This window comes from Mastomys coucha, unplaced genomic scaffold, assembly GCF_008632895.1.
Source record: "Mastomys coucha isolate ucsf_1 unplaced genomic scaffold, UCSF_Mcou_1 pScaffold8, whole genome shotgun sequence".
NCBI classification, from domain to species: Eukaryota; Metazoa; Chordata; class Mammalia; order Rodentia; family Muridae; genus Mastomys; species Mastomys coucha.
This window is the reverse complement of record NW_022196914.1, coordinates 29404802-29422671: the sequence shown is the minus strand read 5'-3', so window position 1 is coordinate 29422671 and position 17870 is coordinate 29404802. Positions and strand designations below refer to the sequence as shown.

Genomic DNA, 17870 nt, shown 5'->3' with positions numbered 1-17870 from the left:
AAAGAGTAAAAAGGCTATTTCTCAGGGGAGGGGAAGACTGGCTATGGGGCTGGAACTGCTGCTGGACTAAAATCAGGAGCTGATCCTGAGGGGCAGGAGCAGCAGCTCAGATATAGGAGAGACTCATGTTGATGACCAGAGTTGACAGAGCCATTCTGTAAACAGGTAGGCCCACTGTAGCAAGCTGTAGTAACGGAGTGTGATACAGTGTATCTAAAGACATGCTGAGACACAGGTTCCACAGCTGCTCTCAGGTGTGCTGGCTGGACTGCTGCTGCCACATGTGGCTGCAGCTCTGCATGCATCCCAGAACATCCTGGTGGATTTGTGCTCTGCAGCTCTGGTACACACAAGTTGGTTCTAGTTCTAGAGTGGCTGATTTCCCTGCGGATTTACACCCACTGAATCTGGATCTGAGGATGTGTGTCTCCACAGATCTGAACTTCCTCATCCTTAGCCTGTGAATCCTTGGCCTGTTCTTCATGCAACTGTGTAAGGATCCCATTGACATGGACATTAAGACCTGAATGTTGCATGTACACACTCAAGCAGGTCTTCAGGCATTTCACTGGGAACATTTATGTAGGCTTCTTCGCCATCCATGTTTCTAGGAAGCTTCAGAGGCTACTCTTTACTTGTTCATCCTCTTCAGAATTGGGGTCAAATTATGCATACCTCAGGAACAGCATGTCCAGTATCTGTAGGGGGTGGCAATACTTTGGTATGAGGACAGAAAGACAGGGACAAAGAAGGGGTCCCCTTCTTGCACAGATATCACCAGGTTGTTGACCAGCTTCACCACAGTCTCTGCACTGATGTGTGACTCTCTACAGGGCTCGATCTGATCCTATGGGGCAGAAGCTTTCTCACCAAGGCGAAGGGCTTCCTTTGTTCTCAAACGTGTAGTATGCTGAACATTTCACCAAGATCTGCAGCCAAAGAACTTCCATAACTGTCCTACAGCAGCACAGGCATGGATCAGGTAGAGGCCCCACACCATGACAATTTATTCATGTATCTTGTGTCCTTTCAGGCATAGCATGTGTTTGAACATCTCCAGGCAGGGTTCTTCTGAGGAGGTTCCTCCAATAGATTCCATGGCAAAAATCAGTGATGCTCAGGAACGGTTATGAACTCCAGCAGGGCAGTATGCTCTACTTCCCGGACAGTTTGCCAAGAAGTCAGTGTATTCTTCTCTGTATGAGACTGACGACTGCAAAGTGAGTTCTCACTTCCCCGATCTCCACTCTTCACAAATAAATCTTAGCCGCAAGGCAGACCCGCCACTCCGTCGGGCGCCATGATCAGTCAGCGCCCACAAAGGGTCGCCTAAACAGCCTTTTAAAGGAATCACCATTCTGAGCTAGATAAAGTACAAAACTGTTGTGGGTGGGAAATATTAAAAAATGTCACCATCCAGAGCTATCACGGCCTACTCTTAGGCTCCAGTGGCCCTGCTGCCTCCATGACTAGCCCCATGCAGCGACCGATCTTGGTTCTTTTGCTGCGGATTCTGCTCACATTCCCAATCATCTACCCCCTGTAGTCAGTGGTCTCAAATCCCAGTACCCTGGTAAAATCAAAACTCTAGAGGCTTGTAATTTTTAAGTCAGATTTATATCAGTAAATTTTCACCCCACAAAAAATGAACTCAGGCTCACACAATGAACTCAGCGCCAATTGATATTAATATAAATTGCCCACCTAGATAAGACAAATTATCCTGTAATTCTTCATCCCTTATATGATACTCATAGCTACCTGTGGCTATTTAAAGCCACATGGAATCGTTTTGTCTTTCTCTTACTCCGTCTTCCTTCCTTCCATCTCTGTCCTTTCTCTCCTGTCTTTAAAAATCTCTGCTCACCTCCCTTTTCCACTGTCCAATCACAGGCTTCTTGTATTAATATTTAAACTAATTTGGGGGGGAATTCTGCTACACAAAACTATCTACACAGTCAGGTCATGTGTCTCCCTGTAAAGGATGCAGTAATGAAGGATCCTACAATATATATGGGGAAGTGGTCCAGGCTCAGTGTTTGGTGGACAAATAGGGAGCTTAAGAACCACACTAGAAATAGAAAAGTATCTATTTCAGTTGATTTTGCCCAGCTGTAGCTCTCTACATACCCATGAGCAGATGCTTAATAATTTGTATTGTTCACATACAATACACTTCAAGCACTAATTCTTTTTCTAATATTAAAGCATGAAAGCATGAGGTTACAAAAACTGTTTTCTTCTCTCTCTCTCTTTCTCTCTCTCTCTCTCTCTCTCTCTCTCTCTCTCTCTCTCTCTCTCTCTCTGTGTGTGTGTGTGTGTGTGTGTGTGTGTGTGTGTGTGTGTGTATTGTACATATGTCCATGAGCCCACCAGTGTCAGAAGAGGGAGCTAGATCTTCTGGAAGAGAAGTTACAGGGTCTTGTGAACTGACAGGTGTGTGGTATAAATGGCAGAACATTAGGGTTAGTGTTCTACAGGAGCAGTAAGCGCTCAAGCACTCCACTGAGCCACTCCTCCTTAGCCCACAAATCTGAGAGTTTAAAGTGACTCTTGCAAAAGATTCAGAATGCTGCAATGGAGGAAATTAAAGATCCAGATATTAGAAAAAAGTATTTGATGCTGGACCGTGGTGGTGCATGCCTTTAATCCCAGCACTTGGAAGGCAGAGGCAGGCAGATTTCTGAGTTCGAGGCCAGCCTGGTCTACAGAGTGAGTTCCAGGACAGCCAGAGCTATACAGAAAAGCCTGTCTTGAAAAACCAAAAAAAAAAAAAAAAAGAAAAAAGAAAAGAAAAGAAAGTAAGGAAGGAAGGAAGGAAGGAAGAAGGAAAGAAAGAAAGAAAGAATGAATGAATTTGAGAAGTGTCAAAGATAAAATTGCCAGTGTAGACTAAATACATGTAAATATTGCCTGAGAATTCAGCTTCAGGTGGATTTTGCATCAGCAGGCCTTAGCCCATAATGTTGTGCTTAGGTGGGAATCATGAACACTCTGCATGATTAGTTTCTACCTACCAGATACTGCTTGCTTCTCTTCCAGGGTTAAGCAGAGAGCCCACTACTATTGAGAAATGGAGACAACAGAGGAGTTCTGATTGCTTGCTGCGATTTTACCAGTCAGCACTTCATACACGCGTGTACACACAAACACACACACACAAGCCTAGCCTAGCCATGCTTGGAAAAAAAATAATCCCATGAAGATACCTCTGATATCTTTGCATTCAAGGAAGAATCATTTCTGTGTCCCGATTTGAGGCAACTGGGGGAAGTTTGAGGCAGATGCTCTTGACTTTAAAATTTTTATTACGTAGGAAGTTTCAGGATCAGAAAAGAGGAAATTGAACAAGACACACCAGACCTCTGCATGGGGAATTCCAACAATGGGTGATTGGCCAGTAGTCATTCCACACACCAGCTGTATTCCTCTACATGGGAAAAGAGCGAGAGAGATAAGCATGAGTTCAAAACAAACATGGTGGCGAGTGCTCAATAGAGTTTGTGGGGAAATTGGAGTTGGTGAAGTTCTGGAACCTCTCTCACAAAAACTGAGTTTCTTTCATGGATAAGGCACTTACATATGTAAAAATGTTGAGAGGGATTCTGGGAGTTTTATGCAAATAAGTTTCAGAGAACTGGGCTTTTTCAATTATTAAAACCAACTGTGTATTCTTGCCCACTTCCTGTACTGTATGGGTCCCAGTGTTCACAGGAATAGTTTTACCAGTTGTAGAATCTGATGTATATGTGGCTCACACAGGGTATCAGTACAGAAGAACAAGAATTATTTATGTATGTGTAGGGTTGAGCCAAAGCCATTACACCCAAAGGCTTTACCCTAAACTAGCTTACCCTAAAACCTTACCCTAAAGAGCTTACCCTAAACCCATTTTATTTAGAAATAAGGTCTCTATAATTTCCCAGTCCAGCCTTGGATCCCAGCTCCGTCATAGGCCACCAAGCAGCTAAGAACACAGTCAGACACATCAAGGCTGGTTTCAAAAATCATCTCCAAAAGATATTTTTTATTCCCACACTAGTAATTGCTTCGTCGTGCTGATTTTTTTTCCAGGGACTAGTAAGATTAAAATCACAACACATAGACAGGAAAGGGCTTGTAACCCTAATATTTCTGTCAAAGACTGACTTCCCATGGCTGTCAAGCATCGTAGGCTTCTTCCTCCCATACACTCAGGCGGGTTGCCAGTGACAAATCCAGGAACAACAACAACAACAACAAAAAAAAAAAATCCGGGAATTTCTTCGCACAGACTTGTGGGAAATGTAGTCTGGCTACTGTGTCGTCACAGGGACCTACTCCGGAAACAGTACTTGTTAATTGTGTCTGAAAGTGTGCTATTTCCCCAAAGTTGGGCGAGAGTGCTGTCCTGCTCAGCTCTCGAGTTGCATCTCTGACATGGAGGTTGGTCCAGGGAGCCGCACAGGCTGAGGCACTGTGCGAGGTGCGGGGACGTGTCTGGCAGCGAGCAGAGCAGCGATGGGAGGGAGAGCGGAAGAAGCTGACCTGCAGGTCCTGCGCTGTCCTTAAGGATACTGGTCCATAAGGATACTGGTCAGGACTGGGGAGAGGGCGTGTCTGATGGTACTCTGAGCACAACCAAGTCTACCATGGGCTTCTGGGACAGGAGTGCAGGATGGTTGCACAGGAGTGGGGTATGGTGTAAGGATCAGGATTGCCAGGACTTGGTGGGTCAGCTGACTAACTTGCATCTCAGGTGGTGCTAGGAGCTCACTTTCCCGCTTGGATGGGGAGACTTTGTTACCAGCTGACCCCACTCTCAGATGAATGTTAAGGTTTTCTCAGTACATCTAGAGTAGGTGGGTTTTCTGCCTCTTGTGTGTTCTACAGCCGACCTAGGTATGATCATGGAGTATTGATTGTCATTGTTTTCCTCAGCCAGTTGGTGAATTAAATGGTTTTAAAAAAAAAAAATTCTAAGACATAAGTGGTCGTAGCTGGGAAATTCTGGGACACTGCGGACAAATCTGCCAGAATAACCTGGTAAAGAAAAGTTTTAACTAGGGGTGAGGGAACACGGGTGCGGTGGACACATGGAGAAAAGCAACCACTGGAAAGCAGAGTGAGGGGGGCTGGGGAAGCTGATGTTCAGCTTCACCTTTAGGGCTGGAGTTTCTTAAGCTTTTGAAGGGTCTTCCATCTCTAAATTTTAATTACTTTTCAAGAAAGACAGGATGTAGCCGGGCAGTGGTGGCCTTTAATCCCTGTACTTGGGAGGCAGAGACAGGCAGATTTCTGAGTTCGAGGCTAGCCTGGTCTAGAGTGAGTTCCAGGACAGCCAGGACTACACAGAGAGACCCTGTCTCGAAAAACAAAAAAACCAAACAAACAAACAAACAAAAAAGACAGGTTGTCTACTTGGCTCACAACTGTTATACAAACATACTTCGATCTGGCCTTGAACTTGTTGAGCCAGCCCATTAGTAGGGACCCCAGGAGCAGGGGAAAAGCTCACCTTGTTTTAGGCTGCCAGGCTTTTGTGTCAGGTCAGCAGGGTGAGGAAGAACTTAAAGAAATTTATTCGAGAATGGGACCTCATTCTCACTTTGGAATTCTCCTTGTCTGATGCAGCCCACCGTGGTTTACACTCTTCCTGCTTCTCTGCCTCTTGGATGCCTTCTCCTTCCTTACAGGGAACATCAAAGCGTGTAGAGTGCATCTCTACTTAGCCAAAACAGAAACCCTGCTCAGCAGGTGGGGAATGACAGCCAGATCCTCCACTGTCATTTACATGCAGCATGGTGCCATTCACCCAGCAAAAACGATACGTTAGTGCCCTGTAGTGTTCAATCCTGCCTGCTAGGGCTGGAGTTTCTTAAGCTTTTGAAGGGCTGAAAGATCTCCTAGGATCTTTCCATTGTGTGCTAGTGTGTGTAAGTGACGACATGGTGGGAGGAGTTACTGGTTTTCTTGGCAGAGGAAGGGAAGTATGCTGGATAATGGCATCCAGTTCTTGGCCATCTCAATGATTACGTCAGAGACCAGTGAGAGAAAGTACAGACATTATTTGGACAGAATTGAATAGAAACTAAACACATATGCATGGAATAGACTTGAGAAACACAAATTTTCATTACTTTGGCTTTTGGGGTTATAAAAGTTGCAATCATTGCAATCATTCAAAAATTGTTTTCAAATGCAATGACATAATTTGTGTAAAGTGTGTGTGCAGATTGGCTGGCCATCTCCTTAAATTGTACATTCTGTTGCTAATTTCTTTGTGGTAGCTACATAAAAGTAAGTCAGTGAATGGGAATCTAAGTCACAACTGTTTCTTGGGTATGTACCACTTACTAGTATGTTAAGAAGACTCAGTAACCACATATATACTGATTATTTAAAATCCGGATATGTCCAGACATCTGAAGTACAGAAGAGATCCTGTGATATTTATAATGAAGCTAAAATTCAAATTCATTGCACCTTTTTTTAAAAAAGATTTATTTATTTTATGTGTGTGAGTACACTGTAGCTGTACAGATGGCCGTGAGCCATCATGTGGCTGCTGGGGGTTGAACTCAGGATCTCTGCTTGCTCCAGCCCAGCTCACTCCAGCGTAATACACTGTAGCTGTCTTCAGACACACCAGAAGAGCGTGTCAGATCTCATCACAGATGGTTGTGAGCCACCATGTGGTTGCTAGGGTCCGAACTCAGGACCTTTGGACGAGCAGTCAGTGCTGGTACCTGCTGAGCCATCTCGCCAGCCTGCACTTTTTCAATAAATACGTGGCATATGTTCTATTGTGTCCTTTTTAGGGTTCCAGTTACAGTATCTGAGTCTTCTACTGCAAAGCACATGCTAACTTAAACCAAAAATTGAGGATTGCCGTGTGCCACACTTCTGTGTGTCAAAGGTTGAGGAAGATTAGTGCAGTGTTACTTAGTGATGTGCTTACTATATTTTAAAGCAGTGTGTTCTTTAATTGATAAAGAAGCCGAGTCTGAATGGAGAGTCATTATTGTGTGGAGCCTGGAGTAACACAGCACTTGCTTTCTGTCTAGCCTGGACTTCCCTACAATTTCCTAGGCCTGAGGTTTGTCCTGCTTCTGCCAAAAATATCTCTGAGGAACACTGAACATAGATACAAGAGTTCTTGTGAGTTTAGCTCTTGGACCAGCCTCCTTTCAAGGGAAGGAAAATTGAATTCCCAAATCAGAGATTAGAATCAATTTGCTGAAGTTTTTAATAAATCACAGTTTGTCCCTTCAGGCCAGAATTTATTTGCATTTCCTTTTCACAGGGAGTGAACATTGCCAGTCTCAACTTCCCCTGAAATGTTTGCTTTAATTATGTTGGTTAAAATCCCAGCTAACTGAGAGCCTGGTGGCAGGCTTTCTGCTGTCTCCTCACAGGCTTCCCATGGTGAGGAACATGGCCTGAGTACCACAGGCACTTCCCCACAAGGAAAAGGGATGGCCTGTGCAGGCAGCATTAGGGACTGATCCTGGCAGTCTCATCACCCTTCGACCTGCTAGTGGCAGAAAAGGTGACGAATGGAGACCTGCTCCAGTTCTCTCAGAGAACGATGTTTTGACCTTCACTCTGCCCAGAGTTTACTGCAGTTCTCCAGACGGACCATCTTTTCTGATGTGGGCAGTCTTATAGATAAAGAAGAGTTCAGTCTGTGGATTTCATTTACTTGTAAGTGTGGGAAAGGGTTCTTCTAGCTACAAAGACACTTTCAACAGAGTCACTCTATGTTTTCCTTGAGAAATGACAGGGTTGTTATCCATTACATCCTTCAGTCTACTTGGAAGTCTGCTGGCCTCCTCACTACATCTTCACTCTACCCTTATGATTAAAGACTTTTCTCAATAGAATCTTTCTTTCCAAAGTGTATGTATGCTTCATCCCTACCAAGAGCCTTTTGACTATAGCTACTCCTTCCCATTCCTGAAAAGACTATGCACTTCAGATGGAGCACTGAGAGGACTGGAGCTGTGTCGGACCTGAAGCTCTGCCTTTTAAGGACTAGTTCTCATAGCTCTGGAATCTGCTTTGCAAGCTCCCCAGGGAGGGAAGCAATACACAGTCCTACTTAGCTGCTATACCTATGAACTACAATAATGACCAGAATGGTGTGATATCCCTAGAGGTGCCATGGTGCCACTCACATCTTTACATAAACAGCAGCTGTCTATTTGGATTTAAAACCTGATTAAAGGGACTGGACGTGTAGGCAAATATCCATAGCTAATTAATTCATGGATCTTAGAAGAGAATATATGCCTGGAACATAAGGCCAAGGAATTTAGTAAAGAACATGGTTGGAATTAGGAGGGAGGTTGGGAAATGTCATAATTATATTTTAGTTAAATAATACTTAAGAAGAAAAGGGTTAAAGTCATGTAACTTGGGAAAATGTGGCTGAAACAGGAAATTTAAGGCACAGAAAGACATGTATCACATGATGTTATTCATATGTTAAATGTGTAGAGTTGTAATTCACAGTCGTTAGAAATATAATGGCTTTTCTCATTGGCCAGTGACAATAGAAAGCTGCTGCTTGAGGACATACTTAGCTTGGATGCTCTGATGGTGCCCTAGGAGGGCAAAGCTCATAGCACTGTTACCCTGGATGCTGGATGTGTGTAAACTATGGTGTGTACATTTTAGAAGCGTGCAAGACAGCACTTTTGACATTTTAATAATAAAAATATTGTTTGAGGAGATTTACATACTAAAAACCTATAAAAGTACTTTTTATTTGCCAGAATAACTGTTGTCGTCTCCCAGGCTTACTGACTGCCTCTGCCTGCTAACCTAATCCTGGAGTTTCTAACCTCCATACAACCTTATCTAGGCTAGAATGTTTTCAGCTCTGGGACTTGCTTCTGAATCAACTCAGCCTTTCTTGTTCTTCCTGAACTCTGGCTGGCTGGTTCTACTCAGCTGTTCTGGCTCAAACTCCTCCCCAGGTAACTCATTCAACCCAGCTTCTCAGCCTCTCACTGAATTACTCTGCTTGCCCTCAAACTAACTTTAGCAAACTTTTCTAATCTTCCAGCTACTTCTCATTCCTTGCTCATTCTGTCTCTACCTGTGTCTATCATGTTCTCTCTGCAGTCTATCTCTGTAAAACTCTCCGGTAAAACTGCCTCCTTCTCCCTCTCTGTGCTGCTCTACCCTCCCTCTCAACTCTACTCTCATGCTCTCCACAAACTCATTCGGGTACCGTGCTCTTTTCCTCCTGTGCGGTCTGTCTCTCCCTTAAATAGCTTCCTTTTCCTCTCTCTTCTCCTAAGAGTTGGGCATATCGTATTTTGTCAAATCTTTCTCTGATTCGTCACCTTTTCTGCCACTCAATTAGACATCACTTTCAAACATGGATGCTTTCTTTTACAAATTAACTTTGCATTCACTGTTTAGGATTAAAGGTGAGTACTAAGGGCATGTCTATATTCTAGTCAGAGAGATTAAAGGTCTGTGAGTTCTTTTTTTTTTCTCCATCCCTTGGTTGTTCCATCTTGAGTCTCTAGGTGCCCTATCAGTACAATCACTATTGAACCATGTACAAATTAATGAATCCAGACCCCAGCCCAGAGCCTCTGAATCATAATCCACATTTGCATTGCATTTCATACTCATGACTGTAGACTTGCTTTCCACTTCACATAACTGTGCATATAAAGTGTTGGGGACCTCCTTCTCTTTCACCATTACTGTATGTATTCATCGTGTATAAAACCAGCATGTGTGCACTAAATACAGGCTTTTCCATGGAAGCATGTGTCTTTAAAGTAGAGTTCCACATTGGCTTGTAGGGTCTTCTGCCTTCCCTTTCCTTGAAGATGGGTCCAGTGTGAGATCATGTGGCCACATCTGAAGCATCTAAAGAATATTGCTAACCTACGTCAGAAGCATTCTAGCTCTCTTTTCATCCTGGGCAAAATATAGCATTGTAGAAACAAGCACAAGATACCCATATTAGAGTTTCTATTACAGTGCTGAACTAAGTACTATGACCAAAACAACTTGGAGAAGAATGGATTTATTTCAACTTAGAACTTCAGGTAACAGTCCATCACTGAGTGAACCTGGATGCAGAAACTGGAGCATAGGTCATAAAGAAACACTGCTATATAGGCTTGCTCTCCATGACCTACTAATTCTGCTTTCTTACACCATCTAAGACCATCTGCCCCGGGAATTACACCACTCCATGGTCTGGATTGTCTCAAATCAGTAAATAACAGCCTTTTACAGGGTTTCATACAAGAATGTGGAATGCACATTCTCAATTGAGGTTCCCTCTTCTCAAATTATCCTAGCTTGTATAACATTGACATAGAACTAATATGTCTAGATCCACAATGCCTGTTATTAGTGGTTTTAATTAAAGTGTGGGTATCATCCATTGATCTTAATTTCAGGAAATGCTGTCATTCTGGGATGTGGCCATTGATTTCTCTCCAGAAGAGAGGGAATGTCTGGACTCTGCTCAATGGAATCTGTACAGGGATGTGATGCTGGAGAATTACAGCAACCTGGATTTCCTGGGTGAGGATCACATTCCCTTTGAATTCTTATTTCACTGTCAAAATGTTTCTTCCTCTGTACATTATCTCAGGGGAGCTTATGCTTTCTCGCAGCAAGTTTTATCTTCTTGGTTTTAACGAAAAATTAGGGAATGTGCTTAGGTGAGAAACGCTGCTTCCTCTTCTGTGTGTTTAGCCTGTCTGTGTTGGTAGAATGCATCCTTTGCAGAAGTGGGAATGTTAGAAACACTGTTGCAGTAGTCATGTATCTTACGTAGAACAAAAAATGTTTCACAATTCAATATTAATGCCTTTCCCTTTAAATTAAACTCAGAATCTGGACATTGTATACTCCTTCACATATTGTAATGATCCTGTCAGAAGACATTTAAGGAACAAATTGCCTGCAATCATTTATTTCAGCATCTCTTTCCTTATAAACATTGTACTGAAACAGACATGCCCATTCCCAGGAGAAGGACACTTAAACAATCTTGTTCTCTTTTCCTCCAAACAGGTCTTGCTCTCTCTAAGCCATTCCTGGTGACATTTCTGGAGCAAAGACAAGGGCCTTGGGACGTGAAGAGACAAGCAGCAGCCACTGTGCACCCAGGTGTGTAGGAAATAGGGGGTGAAAGGACAGAGTTGAGATCCAAAGACCCAAGAGCGAGCCAGGCTTCACCATACACATTGAGATAGTGCTGTCGAGGAAATCATTCTTTAGATCTCTCCTTTCATGATTTTGTCAAAAAAGCTCACCTCAGATGTTTATGCTGGTTTAATTTTCTTAAAGTTTGTATTTCCCTGATCACCATCGAGATATGCTCGAATTTACAATAACTTCAAAGAACTTCATTTTTTGAGTTTACATTGTAACTGACTTTGCACTGTTTTCTAAACCTCTGAAAATCTACACACAGATTTTCTAAAGACCTATGTGTGAATCCATTGTAAGACAGTAACTTCAGGCATAAATATATTTTATATTCACTTATACTCAATTCACCTCATCAGAATTCTTTGTGAATGATGAAAATGTATCCTCACCTTTTCCCTATTACACACTCACTACTAAAGATTTAAAATGTATACTCTTTCTGAAAATATAGTCATAGATTAAAACTGCCCAAAACTCAAAGGATTTTAATAGCTCATCAATACATTTTCAGAATATTGTGGATTCAGGGTTCTTTATTCTTGGTAGTTTGATTGTCTGTTAGTTGGCAGTGGTTAGCCTGTAAGCATTTGCCTATATGTAGCCCATAAAACTTTGTGGATAGATTATCCAATGATAAGTACTTCAGGCCAGTGTAAGATAACTAACTATATGAGTTCTAGTTCTGTGAGCATCAGAACTGTGTGTTTCCAATTCATGTATAAACAGGAGTCTCTGTTTTCATGACTTGAACATTGTCTCTTTTCGTTGCTCAGTGGGTGTTTCATCTTGTAAATTAATAGTTCTTATAAAGTAGGCTAATTTTAACACTTTTTCTTTGACAATATATTATCTTTAGCAGAAGCCATTATTCATAGGCTAACCTAAATTTTTTTCATAATTTTGATAGTGTGATATTTGTCATCCAAATACTATCTGAAACCCATGGGGTATATTATTTAAGATTATTGTAGACATATTTATTATGCATGTTTTCATTCATACCCAGTAATTCTAAAATTCATACTTAGGATAAAAATGTTTTTTTTATATTGCTTCAATCTCACACAGTCACCACCATTTATCTCCTATTTTCTAAGTTGATAATGCCAGGTATGTCCATGTATAATATCTATGTGTGTTGAAGGCATTTATTTTTGTTCACATAATTCCCTTAAGATATTCTTTTGTCATAGATAATTACTACTTATTTAGCTAATTAACTTTGAATAATGTACCTTTCGTTTTGTTTGTTTGTTTGTTTGTTTGTTTGTTTGAGATAGAGTTTCTCTGTGTAGCTTTGTCTGTCCTGAAACTCAATCTGTACACCAGGCTGGCCTTGAACTCACAGATATCCGCTTCTGTCTGCCTCCAGAGTGCCAGGAATAAAGGCACACACCACCACCGCCTGGCAGGCATTATTTCTATAATCAGTTTGATCAGGCTTTTACTTCAGTAGAAGCTTAGATTGTTTCCTCCTACTATATTTACTGAATCATGCTAAATGAATACAGGTGTAGGAAAGCCGTGTTGTTTCTGATTTATCAATAAGAATGTAAATATGAGTAAATATCTCCACTTAAAGATTAACATTAAAGATATAAAGAATGTGCTAAGCTTTTGTTCATATGTCAACTTTTGGTCAACAGGAAAAACACTCAATAAATGTAAAGATTTCAGCAAGGCCTTTTATTACAATTCACTGCTTATTCAACGCCAGAGAATTCGTACAGGGGAGAACCCCTTCAAGTGTGAAGAATGTGGTAAGGCCTTTAATACTCGTTCAAACCTTTCTGAACACAAGAGAATACATACTGGAGAAAAACCCTACAAATGTGAAGAATGTGGTAAAGCCTTTCGTATTCGTTCAAAACTTTCTACACACCAGAGAGTTCATACTGGAGAAAAACCCTACAAGTGTGAAGAATGTGGTAAGGCCTTTAATAGTCATTCAAACCTTTCTGAACACAAGAGAATACACACTGGAGAAAAACCCTACAAATGTGAAGAATGTGGCAAGTCCTTTAGTACTCGCTCAACACATTATAGACACCAGAAAAATCATACTGGAGAAAAACCATACAAGTGTGAAGAATGCTCCAAAGTATTTTCCTACCCTTCTTTACTTAAAGTACATCAAAGAATTCATTCTGCAGAGAAATCTTACAAGTGTGAAGAATGTGGGAAACCATTTTACTGTCCTTTATTGCTTAAGAAGCATCAAATAATTCATTCTGCAGAGAAACCTTACAAGTGTGCAGAGTGTGGCAAAGCATTTCACTATCCTTCATTGCTTAAGCGACATCAAAGAATTCATGCTGGAAAGAAACCCTGTAAGTGTAAAGACTGCGATAGGGCATTTTACTCTTCTGCATTCCTTAAACGTCATCAAAGAATTCATTCTGAAGAGAATTCCTACAAGTGTGGAGAATGTGGCAAAAGGTTTTATTCTTTTCCACACCTTCAGTATCACCAAAGATTTCATTCTGGAGAGAAACCATACAAATGTGAACAATGTGGGAAAACATTTTCTACTCTCTCATACCTTCCTTGGCATAAATTGCGTCATTCTGGGGAGAAATCATACAAGTGTGAAAAATGTGGAAAAATGTTTTACTCTACTTTGGACCTTAAAAAACACCAAAAAATTCATGAATATAAATGTGGGGAATGTCACTATGGCTTTCCTAATTACTCAGCCCTTACTGCACACCAGAGAGTTCATACTGGAGAGAAACCTCATGTATGTGAACAATGTGGGAAAGACTTTTCTAGGCTCGATAGCCTCAATCAGCACCAGATTGTTCATACTGGAGAGAAACCCTATAAATGTGAAAAGTGTGGCAAAGGTTTTTTCCGATCTTCATCCCTTAAAAGACATCAAGGAATGCATTCTTAATACAGATTTGACAAGTGATATGTGATAAAAAAAAAAAATCTTGCTAAATATTCAGACTTTACCCAAGACAAATGAATCCATTGGGTAGAGAAGCCATGTGCATGTGAAGAATGCTGAGTGCTTTAACATGAAGTCAACACTTTCTACCACCACTAACATTCCTTCTGCAGAGAAACTTGTCCAACTGTGAAGGAAGTGACAGGCTTTTAGTGTTTCTTCATATCTTAAATAGCAATGATCTTCATCCTGAACATCGATGCTATCATGTGAAGGATGTGGTGAAGGCATTAGTTATCATTCAGTCCTGGTTCGACCTCAACAATTCATTATGACAGAAACTGTACTCATGTGCAGAAAAGGACCAAGGCTTAGCTCTTCCTTCTGTCCACACAAGCATGAAAGCCCAGCATTATCTGAATGCTTGCTTTCCTGATCAGAGTGCCTTATGAGCATGTCTGGGAGCATTGTCTTGCTGGTTAACTATAGTAGTGTCCAGCCAGGACAAGCAACACCACCTTGGGGAAGTGTTCTTGAGTGTTACATAAGAATTTTGGGTGAGCAGGAGACTAACATGTCAGGAAACATGGTTTCTACTTCACTTGCTGCCCCAACTTCCCTGGAAGAGAAACAGTGACCTTTATGTTGAAATAAAATATTTCCTCCCCAAGGTTGTTTTTGGTCATGCCATTCGTGACGGCAGCAAATCAATGCAGTAAAGCATCGGAGGCGTTCCCCTCCTCTCCGTATCTTTGTTGGCATCAGACTCCACACCAGAGGCAGTCTTATAAAACCTTTAGATGTGTTCAGCCTCTACAGGACACCCGAGCTTGTATACTGCAGAAAAGTCCTATTGATACTAAGAGTACAACAAAGAATTTTTGTTTCCCTTATTTAACACCAAAATTTCATTCTGTAGACGAACTTTGTAAAGACTGTAGCTACATGTTAAAAAGTTGCTTCAAACTCAGTGAAAACTATAGGCATGAATAGAAGCTGTTTTTTTTTTTCTATTCTTCACACCTTAACATAAGAAAAACATTTTTCAGGAAACCGTACAAATTAAATAGTATGACAAAGCCTTAAGTAAGTTCACTCCCTAGGGTGCGTATTGAATTCATGAGTTCATACTGTAGAGAAACTTACATACATTGAGTCTGGCAGGACCCTTTCCTAGTAAACATACTTCATAATAGCAAATGAATTAAACTAATATCAATAGTGTAGGAATCAATGACTGTTCTTATAACTTATTTAGTAATGGATATTATGGAAGTATAGAACACAAATATTAATACAGAGTGTGGATAAACATGAGGCATTGTTTACAAATGATATGATGTGTTTGATATGACTGAAAGAAATCATTACAGACATCAGAATCCTGCAGATCACTCAAGTCTGAAGCTAACACTGGTATATAACCAAGGCTGAGGATATTTGAGGTGCAGGAGCATGGGGCAAGGGCAGTCTGCTGAAGAATCAGCAAAAACAAGAGGGGCCAAGACAAAGGAAATGAGTCCTGCTGGCAGTCAACTGATTTCATCAGAGGCCCCCACATATCAAAGTGGAGCTGTTGGATTGTTCCTGTTTGCTATACTGAATTTTAGTCCTTGGTCTGGTCTCTCCTTGTGCTCAGAATATTTGGTTTTGGAATGGGCATATGTATTCTATGGTGGTGTATGTTGGGATCATGTAGCTAGATTTTTTATTTTGGAGGGGGTCAGAATGAAGGGATTGGCATGAGCCTTGGATGAAGTATGAATTATGGTCTTTTCAACTTATGAAATCGCTAAATTCATTACACCCTTTGAAAGCTTGACTCTAGTTGACTTAGGAGATGGGTATAAGACTTGGTACTCTGAAGGAATGGTATGATTTAAAGTGATATGGACCAGTGGGTTAAATGTCCTTTGCAGCAATCCTGATAAGTGGAAAATTTCCCTAGTACCCATATAATAGAGAAAGAAGAAACTCACTCCTGAAAGTTGCCTTTTGACCTCCATGTATGCGGGTCCTTTGGACCCACACTGACAGATACACATACATGCACAAATAATAAACTTAAAACGTGTTTTTAAGGTGTGTTCACATTCAAATAACAAGGGGTGGAGAAGAGATCTTTATCATAGATGCCAATAGATGAAATCTAGAATCATGTTATAGACAACCCTCAGGCCATTCCTTTGAAGGGTTTATCGTGATTAGTTTCATTGAGGTCAGAAGACCTGTAGATAGTAGGTGGACAGGTAGGTCCTATTTGTTGGTGGATTCTTGATTGTATAAGAAGGAAAGCATGAACTGAGAGCAACCATTACTCATCTCTCTCCATCTGCTTAACTGGAGGCAAGTTTTTGCTGCCTAAACTTTATCACCATGGTAGACAGTAAATTTTAGCCACTGCCAGATTAAACCCTTTTGCCTGTAAGTTGCCTTTGTCAGGTATTTTATGATACCGACAGGGTAAGTTACTTAGACTGCATGCCAAGGAAAAGTACTACTTTGGCATTAATACATATGCAGCAGCACTTTCTACCAGTCTACCCCCTTAGTGCCCTGTATCCCTTAAGAATGTTACCTTTCGAGGGAGAGGAGAGGAAGCAAGATGGAGGGCAATGAGCAAGATGATTTGGCGGAATCCATGTGTTTTTAAATAGCCACAGGTAGATTTAATATCATATTGGGATAGAATAATTGGGGTAACTTGTCTAATCTAGGTGGTCAATTTGTACCATTATCAATTGGCTCTGAATGTATTGTGTGAACATCCTGGATATTGTGAATTTATTGGTATATAAATCTGATTAATTATATATAAAAAAAGAATGTTACCTTTCTTCTTATACATGCAACCCCCCCACACACACACACCCCAAACCACTGACATAACATCATATAACTTCTATACAAATGAAAGTCCTTTTCCTTTTTCAGTAAAAACTTGAATGCTTTCTGTGGTTTGATTGTATGTGCACTTGTGTCTGTGTTGTTAGTTATTAAGACTCCACATCTTGGTTGTCACCATGTCCTGCCTTGGAATCAACTGAAACGCAAGCTTCTGGGAACCCTTATAAAGTGCTTTTCTTAAACATTCTAAAAAGGAGCATGACCCTAAAGGAGGGCCATACTTCTTTGCCGATAATACACATAAAAGGATATTGAAGGAAGAATATTTGCTTTCCCGCTGATTGCCCTAACTCTCCATCCACTTGTTGCTGCCTTTATTAAATCCAAAGTATTCTGGATTCTATCATAGATTAAAAACCAGCAATTCTTCAAGTATCCAGAACTCTTCAGCACCAAATTGAAACTTCAGAGACATATAGCTTCTTGTACTGAATAGCTGCTAGGTTCATTTACTTTTCATAGTGAAACCACCACTGTTGGATTACCTGGATTACTTCCTGTAAGCCAGTTTAATGAATTCTAACTATATACATTCTACTGTCCTATTCCTTTAGAAAACCCTACAGTAGTGGCTATATGACACTTTTTGCATTTTCAATTTACAGTAATATTGTCTAGCTTGAATACTTTGTGTGTTTGCATGATGAGAGACATAGATCTAATTCCACTCATCTTCCAGGGCATATACAGTTTTGACAACAATATTTGTTGAAAAAAAGCTATCAGGTCCAGTACCTGATTTTTATACTTTTTGTCAAAAATAGCATGTCCGTTGCATTAGCATTTATCCTTGAGTCTTATTTTACAATGCATTATCTGCACTTTTTTTTAACTTTTATTGCATTATCAGAAAAGTTACATGATTTCAATTTATCTGAATTTGTTAACA

The 17870-nt window shown here is 40.8% G+C and overlaps 2 protein-coding genes and 1 long non-coding RNA gene across 7 annotated transcripts in view; 2 read left to right on the top strand and 1 right to left on the bottom strand.

Annotated features, from left to right (window-relative positions):
- LOC116083725 (zinc finger protein 420-like) overlaps positions 1-10516 on the top strand; it is a 36789-nt gene extending 26273 nt beyond the window's left edge. The window contains exon 5 of the mRNA XM_031360492.1: positions 10419-10516. The gene's annotated coding sequence lies outside the window, so the exon portion shown is untranslated. The remainder of the gene's footprint in view (positions 1-10418) is intronic.
- Positions 1-17870, top strand: part of LOC116083726 (zinc finger protein 58) — a 49023-nt gene that overhangs the window by 16504 nt on the left and 14649 nt on the right. Inside the window, exons 1-5 of one of the 5 annotated variants that reach the window (XM_031360497.1) lie at positions 4342-4425; positions 7376-7686; positions 10419-10545; positions 11041-11136; positions 12828-14744. In XM_031360497.1, coding sequence (XP_031216357.1) covers positions 10422-10545; positions 11041-11136; positions 12828-14077 — 1470 coding nt within the window. In that variant the 5' untranslated portion in view covers positions 4342-4425; positions 7376-7686; positions 10419-10421 and the 3' untranslated portion in view covers positions 14078-14744. Of the gene's footprint in view, positions 1-4310; positions 4534-7375; positions 7687-10418; positions 10546-11040; positions 11137-12827; positions 14745-17870 lie in introns of those variants that run through there. The other 4 variants (XM_031360494.1, XM_031360499.1, XM_031360496.1 and 1 more) reach the window with 4 other exon arrangements.
- On the bottom strand, positions 3291-5605 carry LOC116083729. The gene is made up of 2 exons (XR_004115889.1): positions 5498-5605; positions 3291-3430 (listed from the first exon to the last, which is right to left on the bottom strand). It is a non-coding gene; the product is annotated as an uncharacterized LOC116083729 (long non-coding RNA).